The 26,969-nt window shown below is 35.8% G+C and overlaps 2 protein-coding genes across 3 annotated transcripts in view; one reads left to right on the top strand and one right to left on the bottom strand.

Moving 5' to 3' along the window:
* Window positions 1-667: 667 nt before the first annotated feature.
* Window positions 668-26,969, bottom strand: LOC136800688 (nucleoporin NUP35-like). Of its 2 annotated transcripts, none has more exons than XM_067057347.1 (4): window positions 26,814-26,969; window positions 2,911-3,131; window positions 2,455-2,748; window positions 668-2,128 (listed from the first exon to the last, which is right to left on the bottom strand). In XM_067057347.1, exons 2-4 carry the CDS (start codon window positions 3,122-3,124, stop codon window positions 1,647-1,649), a joined length of 990 nt encoding a protein of 329 aa, XP_066913448.1. In that variant the 5' UTR covers window positions 3,125-3,131; window positions 26,814-26,969; the 3' UTR covers window positions 668-1,646. The 2 variants fall into 2 exon arrangements, with proteins under 2 accessions (XP_066913448.1, XP_066913449.1); XM_067057348.1 differs by lacking the exon at window positions 26,814-26,969 and adding an exon at window positions 11,237-11,264.
* LOC136800685 (transient receptor potential cation channel subfamily M member-like 2) overlaps window positions 14,500-26,969 on the top strand; it is a 248,439-nt gene continuing 235,969 nt past the window's right edge. Inside the window, exon 1 of the mRNA XM_067057341.1 lies at window positions 14,500-14,639. The gene's annotated coding sequence lies outside the window, so the exon portion shown is untranslated. The remainder of the gene's footprint in view (window positions 14,640-26,969) is intronic.

Raw genomic sequence — 26,969 nt, 5'->3', positions numbered from 1 at the left:
CGTTTTCAGATCGAGTGCCCCCCCCGGGATGCAATATCATCTTTTTGGAAACAGATATCTGTTTCCCAATTTATTATGTCATCTCCTAGAAATATTGATTTGTTTTCTCTCTGACGTCATCAGCTGGAGCGGGGAAACAGATAGTTTTAAGGAAAAGGTCTTTCCTAGAAAATCGGATCTGTTTCCCCTTTTTTCAAAAAAAGCTCTCTCCTGGAAAAGGGAAACAGATATTTTGGGAAAATGGGCTCGTTGGCTGCTTCTGAAAATTGGGCTCTTGTACCCATTCAGTAATATTAGCGCGCTAGAAGAAAATTTCTAATATATTCTATATCGAGTGCCACACAGAAGCATTTAAAATGACTTGACAGATTAAATTTAGGCGCTTTCTTTTTTCACGTTTTTCGAAATCGCTCTACTTTCAGTCCGGTGTTTGTGTATGTAGACAGTCCTTGGTGTGGAAAAACGAGGGTAAATAAATGGCTTTCCTTCCAAGGTACACAACTCAAATATTTTGTGCTTTGAATTCAATGGGTGGTAGAGCGACTAGATTTCGACGAAGAAGAGACATCTCAAAAATGAGCCTCTGGTAGAGTCCATTTATCGAGCTTTAGCGACACTCTATGTTGTTGGTCAAAAAAATCTAGGACAAATTTAAGTAAAAAAGGAGAGGTTGTTTGAAAATTCTCTTCGAAAAAAAAACGATAGGTAATATAGTAGGAAAATTTTTTACAAATATCTAAAAGGAAAATTTTTTTTTTGAATCAACAAATTTATCTGTAAAAAAAACACGTGAAACAGCTGGGAAATTGTTTCTTATGTGCACTCTGAGTCAATATTTGTGTTGCCTGAGACCACATGAGATCACATGACATAAAAACTATCACAAAAAACATAAATAAAATCTTCAGGAATTAACAAGTCCCTTTTTCTTCTCACGCACACTTTTAAAACCCAATTATTAGCAAGTTAAAAGTTCGAAAATCGGCCTAAAGTGCCTACAAGGTGTAACATTGAATTATACCGTGAAATTAATGGATAAACACTGGATAAACAACGAGCTAGATTTTAATTGATATCTAATGTTCTGGCTATGTCCGCAGTAGAGAACTTGAGTAATGAGCACAAAAAGGAAAATGTAGAGGAATTTAAAAACATATTGTGAAAATTATTTTTCAAACCAGAGACGTTCGAGTCACCGTGACAGATGTCCCTTTCAAATATAGCTAGATCATAGATTGTTTTCTTACAATAGAAAGTAATACTTCGCTTTTCACACATTATGTGATGTTAATCGTGTTAATATAGCGTCTATATTAATTTCATGAACCTATGAAGTTGTGCTAAGTTTTGCGTTATCCAAACTTCATGGCAATCCTTGGTTCAATCAATAGATTCCTCCCCAAAAAACAAACAAGATAATTGGAAATAGTAAACTGAAAAAAAATGTGTTTTTTGTGTAAAGAGCGAATTGCTTTCTCCTCGACACTCAGTACCAGTAGTGGTTTCCTAATGATAGTGCAGAATTTTACTTGTGATCAAAAGTTTGATATAAATTACCACAAAAAACAGGAAATAATTTTCTAGAAAAAGAATATCAAAAATAAAAACATAAAATACCATTACATCGACAAACAAAAAAACACATCTCACAATCCAAAAACGTAGTCGAGTGTCCGGCTAATCATAGTATCTTTTTTCTGAGGAGTATTCTTGTCGACGAGCGGGCTCATAGGAGCAAGCGTTTTGGCACTCGACATATTTGATGATGAGGAGAGGGAACGGATGGAAGTTGATGATTGACGCTTCATCCCTGGGACAGGCGTTCGGTTCAGTTCAGTTGTCATATTGTAAGTGGCTTCTAAATTAGCGATGTCTTTTTTAATACAAGTGCATACTCCCACCATCATCGTTCGTGCAAATATTTTCCCGTTTTTACTGAGCGCTTTTTTGGCTTGAAGTTTGGTTTGATATTTGACATGCATCCAATTACCCTGATTATGAACCTCGTACTTTTCAATTTTCCCGTATTGCGAGAACTGTTGAATGATGAAAGAGCAAGCACTCGGTGGAAAGCCGAAGATAGTGATAGCTGTCTCTTCCATTATGTCTCCACTCGATATTGAATCACCTAGGAAAAAAGTGAACGATTAGTCAAATCATCCAGAAAACAGGTAACGAGCTAAGGAATGAGCCCTCTTTGAAAAACAACAATTGACCGCGAATAATCAAAGTTCATTGGCGCTTACTGACTGTCACCAGTTAATGATATAATTATCAGAAACTACTTTAAAATGACTGATAAGAATTATATTTTTTAAAGTGAATATCATTACAAATCTTGGTACTTTTTCTAATAATTTCTGACCTTCGGTGTAAACTTATGATCGTCAGCCCGAATTTTTCTTTGAGTTTCTAGTTTTCCAGGAGGATCAAGGATCAAGCCAAAAAGCCTACCTTCAGCGAAGAAAGGATCAATTTGAGCTGGAGATTTCATACTCTCTGAATCATTGTGATGTTCTGGATGAAAATGGCTTCGCAGTGTTTCTTCAAAGTTATTGATATCATTCCCTTGATGGCGCTGTTGAGCAGTTTCATCTCCACTTGATGAAGAATGTTTTTTAGTGGTGTACAAACTTTCTGTTGGTGGCGCTCCTGACTTGTCTTTTCGTGTCATTATTTTATCGCTTTCTAAAGGTCGTTGATGGTCTCTAGCAAATTGTGATGGCGAGTGGAAAACATTGTTTTCACCTTCAAATATAAGAAAAAGAAATAGATGAAGAGTCAGTTGGTTTATCTTATTAGTCTAATAATATCTACTTTCGAGACTCCTTCACTTGACTTAAGACTTATTAAACATGATTCTATCATGGTTCTCTCAGCTTTTCAATATCAAACGATTGTCAAACATACCTATACCAATGACTGGTGCCTTGCCGGACAAGTGGTGTGATGAGGGTGTGCCATGCATTTTATGATGATTGCTATTAGTTTGAGGTGTAGCAGGAGATGAAGCACCAAACAAGTAGCCAGGCAGGTAAGGACTTGAAGCAGAGGAGGGTGTATGGGAGAGATTCCGCATCACTGGTGACTTCAGATGAGAGAATTGTTGTGATGATGAAGACATGTTGAATCTAATATAAAAACAAAGTTGGTCACTGGTATTAATCTGTTTCTTTCCAAGTATATCATTATCAACGGGTTGTTTTATCTCGCAACTCATAGGACTACCTCGCAACTCGCATTTATCATCAATGCACATTGACAATTCCAACAAAGACTGAGTTAACACATCTAACTAAAAATGCAAATTGAAAGCAGTTTGAAATATGATGTCATACTGTCTTTCCCATGCTAAAAAATCTCTTCATTAAGGTAAAAGTCCAACTGCAAAAAGTTAGTAAAACAAGTACTGTATATATTTCCCCGTAATAAATCAGAAATCAATGTTTTAAAATTTTGTTGTGCGATTTCCTAGGGAAATAATTTGCTTTTCAGCATGACCTAATGTTTAATGTTTTGTATTTTGAAGGGTTTGTTCTAAAAGATGATAAGATTAAAATTGATTTCAAAATCAGTTTAAAAGAGAAGCAAGATAAATTATTCTTCCACAAGATAACACCTTTAACGATCTAATGCATAACTTTGGCATGTTTTCATTTGAAATTGACCCAGGACACAACCATATATTGTAAAAAATTGGCACTAAATTTTTCGCATAAATTACGTTATTTAGGGAAATGCAAGTGAGCCTTACTAATATCATATCAAAAAGTAGACTCTCCAGACATAGGTCTTGACAGTCCAAAAAAAACTTTCATGACGTTTGACCTTATTAGTAGAAATACAGAAAGCCAATAAGGCTGGGCTTTAAAAAATGTTGATTTACCGTCACCTGACCCTAGATTTTGGTCGGCTGATGTTTTGATGTTGTTTTTAGTAGTTTTGAAAGTTTTTAGTAGTTTTGAAAGTCTTTAGAGCTTGTGAAAGAGTTTTTATGGTAAGTTAATTATGTGTGTTTGCCTGGGTTTCCAAAGGTCAGAAAGTCTGTCAACAAGGGTTCACAAACAGGCTGTTTATAACATTCTGTTTCAGACTTAATCATTCTACCTGCACCAAGCTCTATAATCTTAGAACTTTGTGAGGTGAGGTATTTTTTGTTTTTTTCCAAGATTATGAGCTTGGATTCTAGTTTGATAGATGAACAATTGTTCGATGAGAATAACATACCAAAAATTTCATTAAAGGTTTGTTTTAAACTTTTAACCATTTTGCAGAACCGGTGTTGAGATACAAGATGCATGTCGAGGTTGACAAATCTAAGGTAGTCTGTTCCCCCCTATGGACGACATGGATTTTCCGTAAGAATTATATAACTTTCAAAAACTTTAGAATTTCCGTAATATTAAAAAATTTTCAAAGCAAAATTTTTGGATACTAATATATCGAAAATAGAGCAAAATTTATGGATTTTCCAAATGCAGATGACCAAATAATTAGGAAAATCCTGCATTTTCCGGAACCTTTTTCAAAATTCCACACGGTACAAATTGAACGCTTGACTGTGATCGAAGTATCCGATAATGATTGATGATAATCAAAGGTGGTCAGTGACCACCTATCGATTTTGTTGGTGATTGAATACTCACTCGACTCCAGATTATGGCATTTTCTTCAACCATTTATTATTTGTTCAATCATTTTGATTACTTTTCGATTACCTTCTATCATATTGAATACCTTTGATTGCATTAAATAAAATTGCATCATGTTTCCTGTAGCAGCGCGTTGAAATAATCTGAAATTGAGTTTATCTCGTCCAATTAAAACACGCAATTCATGCGCGAAAACCACTTTCGTTTTCTCCGCCCAATCAAAATGTGCGATATGAGTTACTTGAGAACCCAGAGTGAAGGCACAAAAAATGGTGGGGAAAATGGCCAGGAAATAAGGGGGTCAATCTTATGGCTGAGGCTTCTTTTTGTGCTTTGGTTTTAGGTCAAGGTTTTTTTATAAAGATATATGATAGTAATTGGTTATCGAAGTAATCAATTGGTTATCGAAGTTATCAAAGTAATCAATAACAATCAAAGTACTCGAACGGTTATCGAGTCTTCGAAGGGTTGTTACAGGTTGTTAAGAAAGTGATCGAATACTCACAATTTTTTTGAAATTTTGATTCTCAAAATTTGTTTGTTAATCAATAAGTGGTTGTTTGATTACTTCGATCATTATCGATTACTTCGATAATCGCATTTATTGATTAGTACCGTATGGAAAATTTCTCAGGATTTCCATGTGAAAAAAAATTCCAAAAAAGCTTGTCGTCCACAGAGGGGGGTAATGTTGTTTTTCTGGAACTGCATGCCCAATTAGAGAAGCTTCTTTCATGTCCCAAAAGTCTTAAAAAACAATTCACCACTTTCGCTATTAATTGTACCGTCAACAACTCTAACTTGGGACTATCTGACAAAACATGGGACGGCAATTCGGCCACCATTTTACCTAACCTCCAAAGTCATTTGATTTGAGTTAACGAACGGCGTATTAAAGTATTAAAAATTACATGATTTCTCTTTCGATTTTACAGTAAGTGAAAACACAGACCAGATATGCAACATTCCCATGTTTCGACCAATGGTCCCAAGTTAGAGCAGTTGACGGTATGTGGAGGATATACCGTGAGATCAGATAACTTGCATCAGTGGTCACAGGAAAAAATGTTTGATTCCCTAGGCTATGGAAATGTATATTTCCAGATCTGGAAATCTAGATTTTTCCCTAACCAATCCCTAACTATGGAAGGTGCAACAGCTCCCTAGTTATGGAAATGAAATTTCCCGATCTTATGACTACCTAGGGATTTTAAATTTCCCTATTATTGAAAAGTGCTTTTCTTGAGCGAACCCCAATAAAACCCCATAGGGTTACCCATATTCACGAATTAAATCCTGATTTATAGAAAGCTGGTAAAATAATTAAATGTATTCGATCATTCTGTGAGCATTGGTTCGATAGCTCTCATTCGTTCTGACATGTACTTGCGCTACTTTGAGAATCCCGGCACTTTTGTCACAACAGTGGAGCTGCACTAGAGAGCCAACTTAATGACCTCAAACCCGTCTCACCGATCCACTGAGCCCTTGCGACGCAAGTCCATTGCGAAGAATGAGGCCGCCCTGGCGGGACGCCTCACCTTTAGCGTTGTGTTACACACTGATCGAATACACCCTTATAATGATTTGCTTCACATACGACTCGGACACTTTCGAGTGAAAAATCGCTTGTGGTTTTTTCTCACGCATGCGTAATACAAGTTCGGGAAATCAATTTTCCCTAACCTGAAAAAAGATTTCCCGAACTTAGGCTCTAATTTCTGACAGTTTAAAATTTTTTATTGAATTGTCTTATTTGAAGGTTTGAAAAATAGGTTCTGATTTAATTAATTGTTTAAAGGATACACTCAAATTAAAGAGTTTGGGAAATCGAATTTCTCCTATTATCAGGATTAGAGATTAGGCCACTCTTACCTCTTTTATCTTTCCCAGAAAAAAGGAAAACAAATGAAAATGATATGAAAACTTAAGATGGGAAAAGCGGGTGTTTGTGTTATTACAACAATGAGGGACGAGGGTGGGGGAAAAATTTCCAATTGAGTTCATGTGACGAATTACCGCGAAGTCCGGTAACTTGCATCAGTGGAGGGAAACTTGCATAGCCATCACATGACTGACCAATTAAAGCAGCAAAATTAAAACAAATGAACTACGCAGCTCAGCTTCGCAGCTCTACTTTACCATTTTTGTTTTGATTTAATTTTGTATTTTAATGACCAGCCAGGTCATTCATTTGAGGGCTATGCATGTTAGCCACCCACAGGAAAAAATTATTGATTCCCTAGCCTAGGGATTGTTCATTTTCAGATGTGGTTTTTTATTCGATCACATTAGTCTAGAATTTTAAGTTCGGGAAAGTAAGGAAACTAGGGAAACCTATTTTCCCATGCTGGAAGTGTATTACCAATGTGTTAGTGAAAACGGATTTCCACATGTAGAAAACTAATATTTTTAACATTCTAGTTGCCCATTCAGAATTGCTTAAAATTCTAGACTAATGTGATCGAATAAAAAACCACATCTGAAAATGAACAATCCCTAGGCTAGGGAATCAATAATTTTTTCCTGTGGGTGGCTAACATGCATAGCCCTCAAATGAATGACCTGGCTGGTCATTAAAATACAAAATTAAATCAAAACAAAAATGGTAAAGTAGAGCTGCGAAGCTGAGCTGCGTAGTTCATTTGTTTTAATTTTACTGCTTTAATTGGTCAGTCATGTGATGGCTATGCAAGTTTCCCTCCACTGATGCAAGTTACCGGACTTCGCGGTAATTCGTCACATGAACTCAATTGGAAATTTTTCCCCCACCCTCGTCCCTCATTGTTGTAATAACACAAACACCCGCTTTTCCCATCTTAAGTTTTCATATCATTTTCATTTGTTTTCCTTTTTTCTGGGAAAGATAAAAGAGGTAAGAGTGGCCTAATCTCTAATCCTGATAATAGGAGTTTTGGCTGCCCACTAACTAGCAAACTGAAAGGTCTTTGGTATATTCAAAAAAACTTTGAAAATTAACCTCTAGCTATATTATTTGAATAGACCTTTTTGCCTTTCCATCCGCCATCTTGAATTGTATGCAAAAATAGAGGAACGAAAAAGCCGTGGTTGGATTTAGTTGGAAAGTATGCAAAACATATGCAAGTTTAAACAAAGATTAAAAAGACAACAAAGCATCTTATACTGTAGTATAGAGAAATATTATAATCATTAAGCCTAGAGAAATATTAAATTTTGTTTTCCCACAAATTCGTCACATTATGTCTCGATAGCCTCATTCCTACGAAACTTATCCTTAGAGGCAATCGAGCAAGAACAATAGAAAAAATCTTTATTTTCTTTATAGAAACTCGTTTAAATTCACAATACTGATTCTTTACCCCAAAACGCACAAAATCTTTCTTACACTTCCCCATACGTAAAATATAGAGTACTTTCCTTTTCCCCCCAAACTTGCAAGAGAAAAATGTTAAGACCGCGTGTTGTCCTCGCGGACTTTCCCAGCATAATTTATTTGTGTGATGTCATAATGTTATTGTTCTCTTCTCAGATTATTACTGACGGCACTTCAATCGCTAACGGGATTGGACAATGGTTGACAATAGATCGTGACGTATACAACAATTTGATGAAGTGTGACGAATGAAAGTTTATTTTGGGTGGCTTGATAACACTTGTAATTTCTTTATTTTTCTAGTGTATTTTGTTTTTTTCATTTTAGAAGAAGGACTATACGGCAGAAAATAAGGTTTTATACTATTATTTTTTAATTTGATATTTTAAATGCCTATTTTAAAGAAAAATTCCTAAGTGGGCGGAAAAATAAAAACGCCTTTGTTTTGAACGCCCGACTGCCAAAATCTCAGGATTCTGGGACTTTTTTTGAGCTGGGGTTAGATATGAAAACAAAAAACTAAGTAGAATAGACTTTTTCAAACTTTAAATACAATATGGAAAGTATTTTTGTAATTAAAAATTATATTTAACAAATATATTGAAAAGTAATAATTCGTTATAATATAAGCAAAGAAATCTTGTGCGGGATTGGACAATGGTTGACAATAGATCGTGACGTATACAACAATTTGATGAAGTGTGACGAATGAAAGTTCATTTTGGGTGGCCTGATAACACTTGTAATTTCTTTATTTTTCTAGTGTATTTTGTTTTTTTTCATTTTAGAAGAAGGACTATACGACAGAAAATAAGGTTTTATACTATTATTTTTTTATTTGATATTTTAAATTCCTATTTTTAAAGAAAAATTCCTAAGTGGGCGGAAAAATAAAAACGCCTTTGTTTGAACGCCCGACTGCCAAAATCTCAGGATTCTGGGACTTTTTTTGAGCTGTGGTTAGATATGAAAACAAAGAACTAAGTAGAATAAACTTTTTCAAACTTTAAATACAATATGTAAAGTATTTTTGTAATTAAAAATTATATTTAACAAATATATTGAAAAGTAATAATTCGTTATAAGCAAAGAAATCTTGTGCGGAAAAGAAAGTCTTCATTTATTGACCCCCCGATTTTTTATTGCATAATTTCTACAGGAAATCGAAAGTAATTTCATTTGACTTGTGATGATTCTTTTTTCTGAAAGAAGAATTAACTTTTTGCTGGACTGTCATTAGAACAATAAAAGATGGAATTTCTTAATAACGTAGATGTCTAAGAAAACAGCAATTTTTTTTAAGAATCTTCCTTAAAATCTAGTTTTTCTATTTATAAAAAGTAGATTGCTGACGTGTGGAAAGGAATTTCGGCATGACTGATCCTTTTGTTTCAATAATAACATCAAAGCGGGAATTAATTTTCTTGTTTCTTTCTTTCCTTTTTCTTTCTTATCAGTTCATCCTTTCTCTCATTACTTTCAAAGCGTGGTTAGCTGAAGCGGTTAGATCGTCTGTCTCTTAATCATGGGGCTCCGAGTTCGATTGGGTGTCCAATTTTTTCAATTCTTGATTTTGTTTTTGTGATTCTCTCATCACTTTAATTTTGTATCACATTTTCATTAGAGTGAAGAGATATCGACGCGTTATGTAATGTTAATTGCTTTACGTGTTCAATTCGAATCTATGATCTGTTCCTTCCTAGTGAGGAGTTTAATACCCTTATAACAACGGTATTTTATAAGCATTGAATACTGAAATTCAAATAACGACCACACAAGAAAGATAAGCAAACGATTGGATCAAGTGTCAAACATTTTGACCCGGAAATCAATTATTATTCTGCCCTTAAAGTATAAAACGAGAAGTTCAATGATTCTGAAAGAAGTTATTTGACGATTCTCTTACAAAGAATCGCTCGCTCACTCGCTGGCTGAAAGTGAAAGTAGTGAAATTGAAACTGTCAGTCAGCAAACACAGGCGCCATGGCTCCGACTGGGGTTCTAGGTCCCCCGCCAAATTTAGGTCCCCCCTGAGAACAAGGTCCCCCCAGCCTGATAAAATTTCAGGTCCCAGTATAGGGGAAAAGTTTTATGGCATTCACAAAGCTCTATTTACATGTGTGTGCACTTTTAGAGAATGCAATACCAATAGGATGTCTTCATTTTTGCATTTTAAGGATCAGATCACACTTTGCATGAAAACATAAAGGTTTAGAGAAATTAAAAACCTACAGTAAAGAAAAATATTTAGGAAGTGTTATTTAGCCCCCAGAGTTACATACACTAATGCAAGATAGAGCTCCCCCGTCTGTCGGGAAAAACAAGCAGCTCCCACCTCTTATATGGCAAATTTTAGGTGTAACCCCCCCCCCGCTCAGGCAGGGGGGGTGCGAGCCATGGGCGCAAACACCTATACCCGTTCTTCTATATCTCAGCCTTGAATAATCGCTTGTGGTAAAAAAAAGATGGAAGAAAAAAAAACTTAAAAAAGTTCTTATTAAGTGATGCTATCATAGGTTATCTAAACCTTAGACAGAGAGCGGAGGTAATATATGCTAGTTACTTGTTTGATTGACCTTCATTATAAAAGAAAGAGAATTAAAAAAAGAAAATTGAAGAATTGAACAATTGGACACGCATCGGAATCGAACTCGGAGCCCCATGCATATGAGACAGACGATCTAACCGCTTGAGCTAACCACGCTTTGAGAGTGGCGAGGGAAAGCGTGAACTGATAAGAAAGAAAAAGGAAAGAAAGAAACGAGAAGTCATTATCGAAACAAAAGGATCAGTCATGCCGAAATTCCTTTCCACACATCAGCAATCTACTTTTTATAAATAGAAAAACTAGATTGTAAGGAAGATTCTAAAAAAAAATAGCTGTTTTCTTAGACGACTAGGTTTAATCCAGAAAGAAATATTTACAGAACAACAAAAGCCTTTTAGAACTTTTTTTCTTAAAGACATCGCATATTCTGTTATCTTGCCATTAAAAAATTCCTCCAAGACAGAGTACACACATCAAACTTTCAAAACACGCAAACTGAAAGCAGTAATTATGACGTCACACATTCAGCGGATTCAGATCAATGTTTTGATTTCATCGTTTGGCGGTTCTATTCCAAGGAGAATAATTTACCCGTCAGCCGAATAAGGATTACTTTTGTACCTTCGCGGGCAGTCTAAACTTAAACTCCTATATCAGGATTAGAAACTAGGCTAGTCTTACCTCTTTTATCTTTTCCTGTACAACAATAATGCTGAGAAGTTGACACAGCACATGTGTACATGTACATTGACAAGTAATCCCTGAGAGAAGCTTTTATAGAAATCTGTAACAAAAACGAAAGTGGTCTCTTCTAGTTCTACTGATTGCTTCCCAGCGCTCCTTCGCAGTTGTTTATCAAATTTATACCAATGAGGTATAATTTCAAACGGCCCTTCTTTTTCAGCTAGTACGAAACGCAGGTTCAGGTTACAGGTTTCAGGGCCAGGGTTCAGGTTTCAGGGTTCAGGTTTCAGGGCCAGGGTTCAGGGTTCAGGGTCAGGGTTCAGGGTTCAGGGCCAGGGTTCAGGTTTCAGGACCAGGGTTCAGGGTTCAGGGCCAGGGTTCAGGTTTCAGGGTTCAAGTTGAAATTGTCTACAATATATGCAGACTCGCTTTTTTTCAAATTACTGACCTTGCTCTTACTCCTCTTTTTGACTGGGTTGTGTGCAGAGATCAAACAAAATAGCGAGGGATGAATGTATAATGCATTCACACCTGACTTTTCTTATCTTAATTGATAAAAGTGTTCACAATTAGTGTTTTGCTTGAATAATAAAAGCTACATTGTTACGAACGACGACGAAATTGTTCTTAAGAACACAAATTCGAAGAATATTTGAGTATTACAAAGAGAAAAAATGTTCGTCATCTATGTATTCCAGCCAATTTCTAGCCGATTTCATAATACCAAATAAGTCTTAGACAGGTGGGCGTGATGTGATTTTTTTTTGCTTTGAAAGAAAAAATTAACTTTCAAATCTTGGATGATTTCCTATCAATTCTGATTTCATTCTTACAAAAAATAATAAATGTTAATTGCGAAATTTTAAAGGATGAATAATAAAATTTATTATTCCTCATCGTTATTCTGCTCACAAATACATATTTTAAAAGTATTTGTTTTTAATCTATAATCCCGCTAGTAATAAAATGTTTTAAGTTAAGGAAGTGTATACTACTGAAAAATCAAAACAAAATCTAAAGTGGCGTTTAAAAATATAAAAACATCAGTTTTAAATGTAGATTTGCTAAAACAAAATTTCATGTTGTATTTGCTTGGGATGCTCCAAATGAGAGGATTTTATAACTCATACCTACACAAACATGTTGAAATCTCTGTCTGGTTTCTTGTTAGTTATGTTCTTATAAATGAGTTAAATGGTAATTTTCTCTCACTCGATATAAAAAAAGAAGACAGGTGTTGAAAAGCAAACACCACGCGTCTTAGATCATTTAACCAGCTCTTCATTATTTGCATCTCAACCAATGAAAGACTATTGTATTCATTACTGTACTGTAGTATACCCTTCCTTTAATTGTTTATTCAACAAATTTTATAATAATTTCTATGTCAATCCAATTATGATTATTCTCTTATAGTATAAATATGTTCAAAGCAACGTTGAAACTACTACCGTCAACTGCTCCAACTTGGGACTGTTTCACGCAACATGGGACGGCCATTCCACCACCATTTCACCGAACCTCCAAAGTCATTTGATTTGAGTTAAATGAACCGCGTATTAAAAAATACACGATTTCTCTTTCACACCGAGTAGGCTTTTAAATCGAAATATATAAAAAATCCGTAGTGGAACACACGCGAATGTGAGCGTTTGACGTCAAGTTGCGCAGCAAGTTACACACTTGCTATTTGTTAATCTCATCGGGCGGTAGGAGGTTAGGCGGTAGGCGGTTAGGCGGCAGGCATTCTCTAATTCTCCATTCCGCGTCCAGTCATTTTAAATGAAAACAAAAGTTAAAAAGGGCGCGCTACCGTGAGAGGTCCTAAATCTGACACCACTGCCTAATTCCGACCCCCAAAATAACTGTTATGAAAAAAATATTCTATGTTTACAAACATTCCCTCTCCCAGTTGAACGATAAACTATTGCTAGAACTCTCGAAAGAAAACATCTAACAAGATAGCTGTAATGTTAAGATGTTAATTAATGTAATTAAAAAGTGTGAGTTGTAAAAATAGTTACCTTTTATTCTAGATCAGTTGCTCATGTTTAAACGATAACAGTTTTGTAATAAAAGTGACTTGTGGGGGAAAATACGAAACAACTTGGGCTGGTTTCCATAAAAAAACAAACAGACTAAATTGTAAAAATGGCGCTAAGTTGAAAAAAGGGCGGATGCGGTAGCACTTAATTTGAATAACATACATTGAATCAATGAGGCGGCAACTATCAACGCCCTCTTTACCACCCATAAGTCTGAATGTTTATTTACGGAAGGCCCGCAATTAAGCCAAGTGCCAGTGTAAAGTAATAAAAACCAGGCTTGATTACGTAACGTTTCAAAATGAGCACGCTCGTACACAGACCTCTTTTATATTTTCGTGTGCTTTGGAAAATCAAAACATCTCATTACTTTTTATGATGCTGTTACTACTGTTCAGTGAGAATCTTATCGCGATTCTCAGATTTACGGAAAACACCAGCTTTTTGCTTATTTTTGCCCAAAACCTGTAACCTTTTTAGCTTGAGGGAAGAAAAAAATTAGAGTTTTTGGCTTTGCCAAAAAAATGCCTAGTCAAAATTTTTTCATCTTCGCAGGATCCATTCCCAACCTCAAAATACATGTTTTTGTCTAGGGGTTTGTTTAGCAAATTCTTCCTTCGAAGAATATCGATCATTTTCGTTTTCCCCTGAAGACCGCAAGAGAAAATATATTAGGGCCCGCGTTCTAAGCGGGCGGCGTAGACTCGATTTCGTTTTGTATAATTTTATAATGACGTATAAGGCAGAGTTATTCATGCAAAAATAATATGACAATCTTTTTGTTTTTATTTTCAGGTATCCCGCCAAACATTGACGTCATCGTGTATGGATTTAGCATGAACAATAGGACCGACAGACTCGACAAAAGGAACAAACAATAAGACGATCCGTGAATCTTACGATGAGGGCGTTTTGTTTCTGCCTGATATCACGCCCAAAGAAGATGCTGTTTAAAAAGTGGGGGTAAAAATAGTAAGTAATAGCTTTTGTAAGTGTGTATTTTGGGAAATATATAACTATTTTCTAATATGGTCTTCTACAAACTAGCATTTCTAGAATTTTGATGATGGAAGTTACTTAAATATATAATGAAGAAAAAAACAAACCATTTCAATTTTATTTATACGTTTAACCCCCGGAAAAATTATGCATTACTATTACGTAACTTTACATTTCCCGACTCGCTAACTCCCAGAGGAATTCCGATTGTAAACCCAATTGGTTAATTTTGGAACATCTTCATAATGGCAGATAATTTAGAAGTGTCTAGTGGAAAAGTCGTGTGAATTTTTTTATGTCAGTATTAATTTTGTTGGTTGATGGCTTGTTGAATCTGGCAAGAAAAAAGTAAACAGGTATAGCATTTTCTAACCAAGGATCTGAGGGATTTGAGTAACACTGCTGTTGTCATTTATGACGTTGTGCATATTGCAATAAAAAAATGTTTTGTTATAAGAAGCAATTATTGTTATTTGGTTCAATTGGTTCAGTGTATCAAATCTCTCAATTTAGTTGACACTTTGGTATCTTTAGGGTTTAGGTAGTGCTGTCGGATTTAGGGCCTCTCACGGTATCAGTGAAAGTTATCATGACATGTTATGACAGAAAGTATGATTGATAAACTTGGTGGAGTTATCAAAACAAATTTGTTGTCAAAGAGATTTAACAGTACAGTAAGTGAAAATACAGGCCAGATATCAACAAGTCCCATGTTGCGTACACTCGTCCCAAGTTGGAGCAGTTGACGGTAATTGTTTTTAGTTTATGTTTTTAGTTCTGCTTGTATAATATGTTAATTTTGATAACCTCAAAACATTCTGGTCTGCATTGTAGAAAATTTTAACTTGAACCCTGAAACCTGAACCCTGGTCCTGAACCCTGGCCCTGAACCCTGAAACCTGAACCCTGGCCCTGGAACCTGTGACCTGAACCTGCGTTTCGTAATAGCCGCTTCTTTTTGGCACCCGTGGCCTTTCAGTGCCTTGCACGACAGGCGGCTGTAAAATCCACCCTTCATATATTTGTTTCAATCCGTGATCCGTGCCTCAGGTTTTTTCTCATCTTCAATTTACTGAAGAAAGCGGGAATTTGATGCGAGAGTTAGATTGTCAAAAAAGTGCCGTAAAAAATTATTGAATGAAAGAAGAACTTAAAATCCTAAATATTTTCATTTTGAAGAATAGGTGCAAAAAAGTGAAACATAGAAAAGTTTCATTTTTCATTGCTTTAATCGAAATAGGGGATTTGGAAAATTTTCTATGATTAGTTTTTTGCACAAACCCCTGTAACTATGGGCGAGCACCCCGTTGCTAAGATGTTATCTTGAAATCGAAAATGAAACCACTCAAAACGAAAGTAAAATTGGCTCGTACTCGAAGTCCCGTAATCTTGATATACGAGTTTAAGTCTATTCTGGCGGGTGATTTTTCACCTTGAGTTTATGTCTAATGTTATGGTTTTTTGAATTGCTTGTTCTACTAAGCCAGGGGATGTCAATCGAAAATTTTCACTGTCAAACCAATCAAATATAATCGAAACCAATCAAAGTGATTGACCAAATCGATCGAAGCCAATCGAAGTGATTGATTGAAACGATCGAAGTCAATCGAAGATTTATATACATCTTTTTAAGATTGATTTGGTTCGATTGTACTCGATTGGCTTCGATTGATTCGGTCAATCACTTCGATTGGTTTCGATTATATTCGATTGGTGCGACAATCAAAGTTTTCGATTGACATCCTCTGGTTAGTACCGTCTGGCTTGGGTACTAATAATGACTTATAAATGCTCAAAAACTATTTTTCAAACTCGGGCACATACTATTCAACGCAAAATATATATTTGGAAGAGGGCAAACTTAGCAGCTTTAAAAGACCAGTACAGAATAAGATAAACAGACTTATTGAAATTGAATCAACCGCAACATCGATAAACACTTTATGGTTTCAATTCAAAGACATTCTTCAGACAGCTCAAGATGCACATGTTCCAACAAAAATGTCTTCTTTAAGATACACCCAACCTTGGTTCAACAGAGATTGTAAACGTGCTACCCGAAAGAAAAAACGCCTACAACAATTACATCCGAGACAAAGTACTCAGCGATAAAAAGAACACTAAAAGATTCTTCTCCTTTATAAAAACAAAAAAGACAAACATTGTTGGAGTCAGTCTGCTGCTAGACAATAACAGGCAAATTCAAACATAAGATCTTAGCATTGCAGAGACACTGAATAAACAGTTTTCTAGTGTTTTCTCTGTCGATGATGGAATATCACCCGAAATTAACGATCCACAAGGCCCTCCAATTGGAAAAATTACCTTTACCAAAAATGGCATCACCAAACTCTTAAAAGACCTTGATCCAAATAAAGCGAGCGGACCAGATGGAATATCAACAAGGATCTTAAAAGAATGTGCTGACGAGATTTCAGACTTTCTTGTCTTATTGTTTACAGCATCATTACACCAAGGAAAAGTACCAAATGATTGGAAACAAGCTAATATCATCCCGCTATACAAAGGTGGAAACAAAAATCGTTCAAAGTCTGAGAACTATCGACCCGTTAGTTTGACTTCTACAACTTGTAAAATCATGGAACACATCATACATAGTCATGTAATGTCTCATTTTGAAAACATAGATCTTGTGTGAAACCCAACTGATCCAAACAGTTCATGACATTGCTAAAGCAATTAATGACAAAGAACAATTGATTCCATCTTGCTTGATTTTAGGAAGGCCTTTGACAAGGTTGGGCACAGGAAACTCATACTGAAATTGAAACATTACGGTATAAATGGTGACATTCTAAACTGGATATCAGACTTTCTCCATGATAGAACTCAATGTGTCGTTGTTCGAGGAACTTCATCTAAACATTCAGCAGTCATTTCAGGTGTCCCCCAAGGTACCGCTCTCGGCCCCCTCCTGTTTCTTGCCTATATCAATGATATGCCATTAGAAACGAATTCAAAACTTGCTTTATTAGCTGACGATTCTTACCTGTACCGGAAGACAATGTCATCCAAAGACGCTGAACAACTGCAAAATGATTTAAATAAACTCGTTGTTTGGGAGCAAAAATGGTCAATGGAATTTCATCCAGAAAAGTGCAAGCTGTTGAGAATAACAAACAAACGTAAGATCATCAACGCTGATTATCAAATCCATGGACAAGGGATTGAGAAAGTTGATAAAGCGAAATACCTAGGTGTGACATTGCAAAAAGATCTGTTGTGGAATACACATGTATCAAATATCTGTGCAAAAGCAAACAATACCAGGTTCTTCCTACAGCAAAATCTTGTCAAGAGTAACCCAGAAATGCGGCTTAAATGCTTTAAAATCTTCGTAAGACCAACCAGGGTGTCTACGGATTTTTTTTCGGGATTTTCAAGGTTTTCAAGGTTTTTTTGGTCCTTTTTAAGTGGTTTTTCAAGGTTTTTTGGCAAAAACTTTGGCATTTTTCAAGGTTTTTTGATACTCATCAGTTGATATGGCAGGAATTTTTTATTTTCAGAGTGGTAGGTGGAAGAAAAGTAGAGGACAGCAAAAAAAAATTATTCACTTTTGGTGCCCGGGGAATTACTTCCACAGTTAAATTCCTACCTCCCTCTTGAGAACAATACCACAAAAAGAAATACTCCAGCTTCCTAGGCTTTCAACTGTAGCAATAAAGGAAATAAAGAATTCGAAGCAAAACCAATTGTTTACAGTGACCGAGGAGGCGCAACCTTTGTTTGCGCTGGAGAGAAAATTTTGATTTTGACCCTTTCAAATGGCTAAAAAACGCCTTGTTTTTGATTTTGTTTTTTACAAAAATCAATTGCCAAAAGAGTTGTTTTAAGGAATCCTTGAAATCTTATTGATGAACAGCCATTATTCCAAGACATCCTGAAGCGATTTAAAAATTGGGGAACAGCCGATTTCTTAGGGCTCATGCATAGGAAAATTAGTGACAAAAACTCAGCTAATGATATAAGAATATGTTGCATTTGTTGCAACAGAATCGCAACAGAAACAGGGAAATATGGAATTCTCTAAATGTTATAAAGGTTTAGCGCCGCAGGGCAATTTTTTACTTATTCTTACTTTTCAAATGACTGGATAGTGCTTTTCAAGGTTTTTAACGATTTTTCAAGGTTTTCAAGGTTTTTCCCAGAAAATTGATAGTTTTCAAGATTTTCAAGGTTGGGTGATTCATTTTCAAGGTTTTCAAGGTTTTCAAGGTTTTCAAGGTCCCGTAGACACCCTGCCAACATTAGAGTATGCATCCACTGTTTGGGACCCAGCTGGAAATGAAACTTTAAAAGCTAAAATTGAAATGGTTCAGAGAAAGAGTTTGCGCTGGATCTACAGCTCGTGGCAACAGACTGTAAGCCCAACAATGTTAAGAAGAAAAGCTGACCTTGAAACTCTAGACGAACGTAGATGCAGAGCTCGGGTAAAAATGCTACACGAAATATATCATTCAACAAAACAGGTAAATAGAGAAATGATACCAATAAGCAAAGATGTGCTAATACAAAGTTTAACCCTATCCAAAGCAGGATAAAGATATACGCAAGCTCTTTTACACCAAATACGGTGGGGCTCTGGAACAAATTACCAACAAAATTGACAAACATAAAAGACCTGGATGTTTTTAAGAAAGAAATGGATAAAATATCAATTAGCGATTTTTAATCCTATTAAAATATTCCAAATTTTAAACATCTTATTTATTTTTACCCACAATTGTGAATATAAACCTTTGTCAAGCTCTAACAATTCACAACTCACTTCAGCTTTTCTCAACTTCTCGAGTTTACTTTCCTTCGACTAACTATCAATGCCAGATTACACCCTTTCCAATATACTGAGCCACAGAGGTAATGTTTTTAGATTAGTGGCTAATATTTTTATCTAGATCTTTATATGTACATAATAAATTGATTTTTACTATTTATTACTCATTATTTTATTATTTCTATATTTTATAGGCTATAGGCTACATTCTTAATATTTTTCATTTTATTAATCATATTTTTTGTTACATTGGCGAGAATAACTTTGTATTAAGTTTTTGCTAATCAAATAATAGAAATAGAAATAGAAATAGAAATAGAAATATTAACCTACCATAAAATCTCTTTAGAAAGTTCTAAAAGATTTTTAAAACTACTAAAAAAAACACATCATAATCAATCCATCCAGCATCAAACAACCGATCGCACAATCAACAATCGAAACCAATCGAAGTGATTGATCGAATAAATCGAATCCAATCGAAGATGATCAAAGATTCACATATTTTTCCTATTTTGATTGAATTCGATTGTTCGATCAATCACTTCGATTGAGTTTGATTGATTCGAACAATCCCTTCGATGTACTTCGATTGAATTCGATCGATTCGACTCCAAATCGAATTCGATTGAGTTCGATTGACATCCCCTGGACTAAGAGATGAGCGAATTTGATTATTTATCTAGTTTTCAAAAGAAGCAAATTTAATCTTTCTTCTACAAGATTACACTTTAATAATAATATATATAATGCCAATCATGTATGTGAGTTTTATATTAATACTTTCTTTTTGCATATGTTTTGCATACTTTCTAAGGGAATTTCACCACAGCAATTCATAATTTTTGCATACAATACAATGAATAGACCATATTGGCTTTCAGATGCAGAATTCTCCCCGAATGATTACCCATGATGCATTGCGCAAAAAAATTCACAGACGATATCGACTTTGTGAATTTTTTGCGCAATGCATCATGGGTAATCATTCAGGGAGAATTCGGAAAGCCGATATCGTCTATTCAATTATGGTGGAACTCGACATGGCCCGAGAATTCTCGGGCCAAAACTTTTATTGGAATGCGCATAAAGCCTGAGGATGGCCCGAGCATGGCCCGAGTTTTCAGGCCGCGGACGGGCCTCACGCGGGTCACATGCGGGCTAACTTTTGAAATCATGATTTAAACCTGCATGTAATTTCAGGACCGCATTTTTTAATATTTTCTCTAGAAAAACTTGATTTCACTTAAATATTTGCTATTAAACTGGTCCTGGTTTTAAACTTTGAAGCGTGGTCCACAAGGAGTTTGTTAAGTTTATTTAACAAGATGAACTGGATGAAACACGACGAAATAAATTAAAATTAACATTTTCACACATTTTCAACGTCATTTTCACGTTTTAATTTCATTATGACTGGACAAGCTGGATTAATCAATGGAATCTTCTGACACAGGCACAAAGGTATAGGTTGAACAGTTTAAGTCTTAAGTCGTAGCCTGAACGTGGCCCAAATGATTCGGGTCAAGTTCGGGCCAAAAGAATTGATAGGGTCTCATGGAACATGGCCCGAAGAGGCCTGAGAATTCTCGGGCCATGTCGAGGGTCGTGAACCAGTATGGATTCCACGAAATCTCGCGCCAAAGATATTTTTCCATGCAGCAAGCCTCACAATTTCTTTTGTACCAGCATTCAATTTTTCAATAAGGGTGCAAGATGGGAAAAGAGGCGCATGCGCCAACATAATTAATAAATTGACGCGAGCGCAAGCGAGCGAAAGCAAATTTAGCCAAATGGAAGCTAAAAATCGATGGATTATGGAGTCATTCACGCCGAGCTGGAATTATTACTATACACCAACTGAAAATCAAACAATCTTTGTATAAGTACCCTTACGCCGATGCGCCAAAAACGTTTCAGTTGTACGCCGAAGAACTTCGGCGTTAGTTACATGAAATCCATACTGGCAGTATAGACCTAACTCTTCACACAAAAATTACGGGAAACGCATGTTTGGACTTTGTACCCTATGCTGCACTCAAGCACTTAAGCCAAAGTCCCGCAAAGGCCGGGACAAAAATCAGTTTTTTGAAGTTTGCAAAAAAACGCCACATCTATTTCAATATTTCCTCAGAATAAAAGTCTATATCAGTCAGGCACATCCTGGCAAATGAATGGGGTGAGCATTTGCATGGGGTATTCGTCACCCAGTGTAAATGAGATAGGATGTCTCAGGCTAAAAGCGTGAAAATGAATAAAAATGAACTTCAAACTGAAAAAGGGAAAAAAGGAAGAAAACTGGGAACTTTATTTTTTCATTAAAAGTTTCTTCAATCTTCGAAGACAAAATTGACCCATGGAAAAAAAATTTCATCTATGCAGTTCTTTGAAATGAAGCAAAATATTTCCAACCCGGTTCAATTAAACTGGGTATTCGGCGCTATTACGTCACTTTCGTTTTCGACCCCGTTCATTTGCCAATGGTCGCAAGTGAAAAATACCCCGTTCATTTGCCAGGATGTGCCTGACTGTATATCTCGGTCCGGAACTTGCTCGCGGGCAAGACTTGCTCGCGGGCTACAAGAAGATCTTTCAAATTCAGTATGTGAATAGAGCAGTAAAAATACAACTTTTCTATTTTTCCTTTTTTTTTGCAAAAGTTCTAGGAATGAAAATAAAGGGATAATGATAATTGAATACTATCCATTGATGACCCACGGCACTATCGTAAAGCTAGAATCGCTTCGCGTACTCTTCGTTTGAGAGAATGATTGACAGATTGAAGTTTTTCACCCGCGCAGGAGTTCGCAGAGCGTACTCGGCTCAATCCTCGGACCGTGCTAAAAATGGTAGACTAAGCTGTGATAGATCATTCCGATGGAAGTTGTTGGAATGTTTACAAGGCTCTTGACAGAAAATTGTTTGTTTTATTGTCGATGATGACAGTGCGGTTATTAATTTTGTTAGATCTGACAAATTGATGTTTGTAAGTGCACTTTATAGTTTTGATTCCCATTGAAGAATCATGTTCTGGTTTTCATGTTATTAGATGCTGGTTTAGAGCTTTAGGTCTACACTGACTGGGTCGTGAAAGAAGGAAGGCAGGCGAAAAGGTCTATTTTTTTAGAACCATGAAAAAAAGACACAACTCTCATTACGCACGGAGCGAGCGTTAGCGAGCGGAGTGCGACTCTTTTGGCAAAAGCGCGGGAAAAAAAGCTGATATGCGGGGTGATAAAATCAATTTTTACCCTTTTTTAGCCTCGTTTCCATTCAGACTTTCGTCGTCGTGTGCAACTGTCTTAAGTCCCAATATGGAGAATTGTCACCTGCACCCGACTGTCTATCGGAAGCATTACGTAATGGATTTTTTCCAGATCTCTTTTTAAATCGAGCTCCGGCGTGAAAAACAGTAGGGTGTTTTTTATACGAGGATGATAACGTCGTTTCTTCAAGAAACGTCGGGGGAAAATATGGGTACGGCGCTCTATCCTCCTTGCCGATCGGGAAACGTCGCCCGGTTCGGAAGCGTATTGTTGATCGGACCATACTGCTTTCTAACAGTCAAACCAAAGATGGCGGCAAAAATAAACAACTGGTTGCTACTGCTCTTTCGCTATTTTTCTTTGGTTTTTATTAATGAGTTGAATTGGATCATGATTTTTGTGTGATTGTTACAAGAAATGGTTGATGATGAAGTTTTCTTATTATTCCTTCCTGGATTTGATGTTTCGTTTGGTTTGGCATGGGAGATTGATGGAATCTCTTGAAAAACAGGCAGACAGCAGGACATTTTATCAACTTTCACAACAAACTATAACTTCAATTTTGCTTGTATATTTACACAAATTCTAACAAGGCAAAAAAGTTTGAAGTCACTTTTTTATGATGGTCAGATCATGGATGCGGCACTCAAGGAAATGGATGTGGTTGGATATGAACTGGTTAGCTTTAATGTAAAAATTTAAACCCAGAGCAAAATTTACTGATTGATGATTGAATTTCCCTTGGTGTTTTAAAAATGCAACGTGGAAAACTTTTGGTTGTGAATTTGGACATTTTCTTGCTCGTGCCTTTAAAACGTGGAAATTTTTGCTGTGAATTTGGACATTATATCTTCCACTTGCATTTAAAACAAAGAAAACTTTTGGTGGTGATTTTGGACATTTTCTTTCACGTGCGTTTAAAACATAGAAACTTTTGCTGTGAATTTGGGCATTTTCTTCCACGTGCATTTTAAACGTGGAAAACCTTTGGTTGTGAATTCGGACATTTTCTTCCATATGACGTGCGTTCAAAACGTGGAAAACTTTTGGTTGTGAATTTGGACATTTTCTTCCACGTGCGTTCAAAACGTGGAAACTTTTGGTTGTGAATTTGGACATTTTCTTCCACGTGCGTTTAAAACGTGGAAATTTTTGCTGTGAATTTGGACATTTTCTTCCACATGCTTTTTAAACGTGGAAATTTTTGCTGTGAATTTGGACATTTTCTTCCCCGTGCGTTTTAAAACTTTTGTCGTGAACTTGACATTTTCTTTCTGAAGTTTTGCTGTCAGGCAAAAATAAAAAAGTGTAGTGTTTCCGGAATGCAGGTGAAGGAAAAAAGCTTTCATGCATCCGGCCAGAAAAAAAAAATTTATTTGATTTTTTTTATGACTTAAGTAATAAGATCATTGAAATAGAACTTTAAAGATAACTTTTATGTACAAACGGTATGAAGTAAGCCCTGAATATACTAATGTATCAACCAGTGCGTCTCAAACCGCGATATTTCGAGAGCACGGAAGCGCGTCAAAACACCAGCTTTTTTAGAGTTTTGTCTCGTTTACCCAAACGCTGCAATCCTGCGTAGGCTTTGGGCTCAAGACTAGAACCCCCAATACGAGACATTGGCCTGACCGAAAAAAAATCATCGTCATCAATTTTGTTAATTGTCAGAGTCGTTTACTCACTGGAAATACGCAACTTTCTGAAGTTTCGTTTTTTTTCGGTTGTGCTTCATTTTAAAAATAACGAAGATGAAAAGTTACCATCAATCCCGCGAGTAAAAGAAAGTACTCCGACTAGTCTACGAAAAGTGCGCTCGCGCGGCGAATAGAATATCTCGCAAATTAATATATGCATAAAACTGACGAAATCCTTTCTTTTTTATGCTTAGGTGACGTCACCATCGATCCTGACTCGACAATGGAGAACCAAATTTGGCCATGTATAATTATTACGAGCGGCCGAGAAAGTTTGTGTGACGCAAAAAATGCGCGATAAACGAAGCCCTAGAAGAACGCCCACTGAAAATTGAAACCAGGAATTTATTGAATATTTCACTAATGAAGTATCAAACTTTTTGTTTTTTGTAATTATTATAAATTCATAATTTTTAAATACTATTTTTTGAATGTCAAAGGACAATTAAAGTGAATTTAAGCTGATTGGGTGGATATTGGGCGGACGGGCGTTTTGCACGTGCCGAGATTGGAAATTAAATGAGAGTAAAAGACGGGGGGCGTCTTAGATGTAATATTAATTCATTATTCTTTTATTTTTATTTTTCGCGAATGAAAAATAAATTTTTGATTTTTGAATTAAGGAAATATAGTATAATATATTGTATTTGATTGTCAATGCCAAAAGATACTTACGAATAATCTGCTGTGTTGCTTCGCAATTTACCCCCGGATTGTTTAGTAGGCACTTCGGTCACGTAAATAAAAACACGTGTATATGTTGAAGCCGACTGTGGACTGACCGCAATATTGCAATTACATAAATTATTGTGGAAGGGAACGCTTGAGACGAATGTTTGGGAAATCAAAAAGACAACTTTTGTGAGAATGTTGAGTTTTGTTTATATGGCTGTTTGTGACGCACTGTCAACTACTAACGAACAGATCTTGATTTACAAGTGGGAATATCTAACCAAACTACTTTGATAGCTAAATGCTCCAACTTGACATAGTTCGCACCCCCCCCCCCCTTTATAAAGGGGGGGGTAGCGATGTTCAGAAAATCTCAGAAAGGGGGGGGTAAGAGAATTTTTTCTAGAAAGGGGGAAGTTTTCAGAAAGGGGGGGTTCATCTAGAAAGGGGGGGTTACACAGTCTGAAAGAAGTTCACTTTTACCTTTGATCAAAGCGTACACCACCAAATTCAGATTTCCTAATTATTTGCTTATTTACACTGAATGTTCTTGCTTTTTCACCGGTAGAATTATGGTAGGATTTTAAAATTTTGAGGGGGGGTAGCATCAAATTTTAAAAGGGGGAAGAACCTAGGGTAGGGGGGGTAGCTCTAGGGTAGGGGGGGTAGTGACCCCCTTCCGAACTATGTTGATTTTTTTTATAATGAACTATACAGTATAGATGAACCCATAGTCTGCGGCCAGATCAGAAAATTATTATTTTTCACCCGGTTGGTTTCCAGAAACGCTACATTTTTTTATTTTCACCTCAATGGAAAATTTTTTCAAGCAATATCCTGGCATGAAGGCTTTTATTCTTTTTGATATTTTTGGAAATTATGATTGCCAATTATGTGACATTTTTTGCTTTTGCAGCATGCTTTTGAAAATTATACAATGCCTTCTGCTTGGGGAATTTTTTTCTTTCAACGTTCTTTCCGATTATGAAAATGTTTCTCAGTATATATGAGATTTTTTCTTCTTCTTTTGCATTATACACTGTTTTTCATATAAGAACCAGTAAAATTTTTCTGAGCCTCGACTGTTGAAATTGAGTAGTTTCAGGCTCAGCATTGTTCTTAAATTGTTCTTATTTTTTTTGCGATTTTGAGCCTCGTTGTTCTTATAAAATTGTTCTTATATTAAAAAAAGTGTATGTTTGAAATTATGAAATTGTTTCCATGTTTTGAAAGTTTTTTACTTTTTGACACGCATTTTAAAAAATATAACTTTTGGATGCTATAATTTTTTACCTTTTTTTCAATATTTCATATACAGTATTAAACCTTTTTTCCAATATTTCATATATGAAAGTATATGCAAAATATTTATAATCCATTTTGAAAATATAATTTTCCTTTGGTTTTCTTATTGTAAAATATTCTCAATTTTTGATGAACAAGATCAATTTTTGTAGATATACATTACCCCCTGATTTAAGAAAACGAGAAAAGAGAAAAAGACGGAACGAAATTCCGTTACATAAGACATTTTTTATACCAAAAAATCCTAATTGTGTTCTTATTTTAGGTCGAAATTTTAAGATATTTGAGTTAAAAAAACTTCAAAAAAGCAGTTTGTTTTGAAAATAGAATATCAACTTTCTTTTGGTTCACCAGAGTTTGTAATGTTTAAAATGCATTGATAGAAATTTTCCTTGCTCTCGTGAAAGATCATGAAAATTACCAAAAAAGGTATCGCGAAAATAGCCCAAATCATGCCTCGAATTATTTCCCGATCACGCATCACGCAAACGGCTGGGTTGAACTTTTTAAGATTGTATCATAAAATGGCTAACTTTCTCATTCCCGGGAAAACATACCTGCCCCATCTCCGGGATCTTTTCGCTTCTAGGCGTCTCCGGCAAAAATCGGTGTTAAATCTACTTTTGTGGCATTTTGGTCCTTTTCCGTTGTACACTAGCAATCGGAAAGTTTCGCTGGGAATAAGGAAGTTTAGCAATCCTAAGGTATGTAGTGTAAAAAACCTTTCGCTTGCGAACACGAGATTTTCGTATCGTGCGTAACCCCTTTTACAATTGATTCAAATGTACTTACAATTTAAAGCATATATCTTTGTTTCACGTTTGGACGTCAGCAGATTTTAGTGTGAAAAACTTTAAAAGTTATACGAGTGAACTTTGGTGTGTTGCAGTTGTTTGCTGTCAGGCTGTAGGTACTGAGTCCAAAATTCAAAATTGTGTTGTATGTATG

The sequence above is a fragment of the Clytia hemisphaerica genome, unplaced genomic scaffold, assembly GCF_902728285.1.
Source record: "Clytia hemisphaerica strain Z4C2 unplaced genomic scaffold, Clytia hemisphaerica genome assembly, whole genome shotgun sequence".
NCBI classification, from domain to species: domain Eukaryota; kingdom Metazoa; phylum Cnidaria; class Hydrozoa; order Leptothecata; family Clytiidae; genus Clytia; species Clytia hemisphaerica.
The sequence above is the reverse complement of the archived record's forward strand: the minus strand, read 5'-3'. Positions and strand labels throughout refer to the sequence as shown.

What these genes read in the sequence shown, in the direction of transcription:
- LOC136800688 (XM_067057347.1), bottom strand. Translation starts at nt 3,124, where the DNA reads ATGTCTTCATCATCACAACAATTCTCTCATCTGAAGTCACCAGTGATG. An exon ending in GGCACCAGTCATTGGTATAG is followed by an intron (nt 2,749 to 2,910) that starts GTATGTTTGACA and finishes TTATATTTGAAG; the next exon opens with GTGAAAACAATGTTTTCCAC. An exon ending in TGATCCTTTCTTCGCTGAAG is followed by an intron (nt 2,129 to 2,454) that starts GTAGGCTTTTTG and finishes CTTTTTTCCTAG; the next exon opens with GTGATTCAATATCGAGTGGA.